Source organism: Colobus angolensis, unplaced genomic scaffold (assembly GCF_000951035.1).
Source record: "Colobus angolensis palliatus isolate OR3802 unplaced genomic scaffold, Cang.pa_1.0 Scaffold40, whole genome shotgun sequence".
Classification (NCBI taxonomy): domain Eukaryota; kingdom Metazoa; phylum Chordata; class Mammalia; order Primates; family Cercopithecidae; genus Colobus; species Colobus angolensis.
The window spans coordinates 4,017,708-4,020,338 of NW_012117377.1; the positions used below are offsets into that span (position 1 = coordinate 4,017,708).

At 37.6% G+C, this 2,631-nt stretch overlaps 1 protein-coding gene across 4 annotated transcripts in view; it reads right to left on the minus strand.

Annotated features, from left to right (window-relative positions):
* Positions 1–686: 686 nt before the first annotated feature.
* The window catches only part of PLD5 (phospholipase D family, member 5), a 442,862-nt gene continuing 440,917 nt past the window's right edge, over positions 687–2,631 (minus strand). For all 4 annotated transcript variants that reach the window (XM_011955699.1, XM_011955697.1, XM_011955700.1 and 1 more), the window contains one exon: positions 687–2,056. In XM_011955699.1, coding sequence (XP_011811089.1) covers positions 1,800–2,056 — 257 coding nt within the window. In that variant the 3' untranslated portion in view covers positions 687–1,799. The remainder of the gene's footprint in view (positions 2,057–2,631) is intronic.

Here is a 2,631-nt window from a genome sequence, read left to right on the forward strand (position 1 = left end):
GCGCCACTGCACTCCAGCCCGGGCAACAGAGCGAGACTCCGTCTCAAAAAAAAAAAAAAGAAATCAAGTCTCCAGAAATGAAAAAGAATAATTGAGTGTTTCCTTGCTCTGAAAATATGTGTATATTACGGTCCTGCAGAACAAGCTCTAGCACGATGTCTAATTTGGTGTTGATGTTATTCCTGCCAAAGCGGCCCAACACCATGTTCCATTGAAATGTTGACAATCCAGAGCTCTACCAGGGTTTCTGTGGTGCCGTGTTCTTTTCATCCACATTTGCACCTGCAAGCTGTGAATTTATTTTTCTTTGTGGATTCTTGGGGAGGACCTGGTGTTGATTCTACCAAGATATGACAAAGATTATTTCAAGAAAAAGATTATATATTGTAATGCTTAGCATTTATATAGGTTCTTTTGATTTCAAAACAAGTTATAAATATTTCCTACCGTGACAACATCCTTGCGAGGTAGGTGAGTATTACCATCTACATTACCAAGAGAAGCCCGAGGCCAAGCAGCGAGGAGCTCTGCTTTGAGTCACAGAGTCGGGAACAACATTGGAACTGGACATCCCGGCCACCTGCTGTGGGCTCTGAAGAGGCCATGCCTCTCCCTAGTGTAGCAATGGTCTCCATTAATACAGGGGTACATATTGTATAGATATAAAACAACAACACACAGTTACATTATAGAACAATAATTCAATATTTCTTTTTCTTAGTAAAATATGTGAAGCACAGTATTTAAATTGCATTTCTCTGAAAAGCATTTGGTATATTAAATAGCACAAGGTATATTAAATAGCTCTATAAATGTTTGCTGGCATACTCTTAACAGCATAATGATTCTAAAGAAATTAAAATCCACTGAAGCATAGAGATTTTTCCTTTATAATACCATAAACTGAACAAAAATGTGAAAAACTACTTTATTCCCAAAATGCAGACTTGTTAGCTTGCTGGATATTAGCAGGTGGCCACATAATTTCATAATTTATCTGAGCTTGAGAGAAAGGACATACATTGCTGACTGTCTTTTTTTAAAATACCAATTCGGTAGGGGAAAAAAGGATTCAGTTGAAAGGTAAAAATGAAAGACTGCTATTTCCACTTAGTATCCACTCTGAGAAATTTGTAGGTTTTCAAAAGATGTTATAGTTAGAAGTAATGTTGAGATTGAATACAGAAAATAATAGGAACATTTTGTGAGAAGAGAAAATGATACCAAATAAAACCTATGGTATAAGAAGAAAATGAGCAAGACAGAAAAGGATATTTTTCAAGGGTGTTGAAGGCTGGCATGAGATGTAAGCTGTTCACGCTTAGCTGACTGTGTCGGTCTTGGAGACGATTTACAAGGATAAACACTGGTTTTATCAGTCTCTTCTCCAAGGCAAAAATCCTCACCTTCCTCTCTAAATTAGCAGTTCTCAGAATGGTGTTAAAGAGCCCACCTCATGCTAAACTTCCTAACAACTGACCGGGTAGGTCAGCAGAAAAAGTTCTAAAACTAGAAAGAAGCAGGAATGAAAGTCTTAAAATTTGTATGCAAATGTAAAAACTAACTTCTACGCCAGAATGACATTCTCTGTCAGAGGTAACAAATACAAAAGTCTTAATTTCAGTGTACACGACGCTAAGATATTGTTAGATAGGTATTATGTGTCGTTCAGAGAATATTTTTTATAAGTGTGCTTTTTCCCTAAAAAAAGAGACATATTAAAGTGTATTTTTCTCTCCTCAAGTCCTTTATGTATAAATATGAAATACGGAACTGTCCTATCAGTTTGTTTATTCACGTTATACGTTCCAGGGATCCTTTCCGCCTGCATCATCTGTGGCAGTTTTGTTGGAGGGCGGTTTGAGTTTGAACAGGCTTGAGCAGTTCGGCTGTTTGGTTGGCTGTAAGGTTTTGGCATACGGTGAATACCAGTCCCTTTCAAACACATCTTTAAGTTGCTTAATGATGCTTCTGTTGTTCCTCACATCTGCCTGGTTGATAACAAGGCCCGTTCCAGCATTCTGTGTGAAATCATTCCCTACCCAATCAAAATTTCCTGCAAACAAACAAAGAAATAATGTTGAGGAGTTAGATAGAGTCCACTGGGAACATACCCAATATAATGAAATTCAGAGTGGATTCTATTAAAAATCATCACCAACCAGAAATAACAACGGAGAGGCTGAATTGTGTTGACAGCTCCGAAAAAAAAAAATCCAAGAAGCCTTACATATGGCATATTAATATTTGCATATTATTTTGGCATTTTCTTCAGCTTTGCTCCGGTGGAAACTCAAAACAAGGAATCTGCTGTTCTTTCTTGTAAATGTTATTTCTTATTGACATTCACAAGCCACACTAAATACAGCAACATTTAAAATATATAGGGATTCATTTAAAAATCCTGTGAGTAATTACTACCTTCTCAAAGAGACAACATCTAATCCGTGTGAACAAATGAGGGATTCTAATTAAACTCCCTGAAGCTTTCACATCAAAGAAAACGCTCAAGCCAGAGAAGGAGACTCAGTTTCTAACAAACACCTGATTGGACTAGAAATCATTTCCCAGATCCAGGATCCGGCCTCTTGGCCCAGGAAGTGGGGGAGGTGCTATGAGAACAGCCTCTCA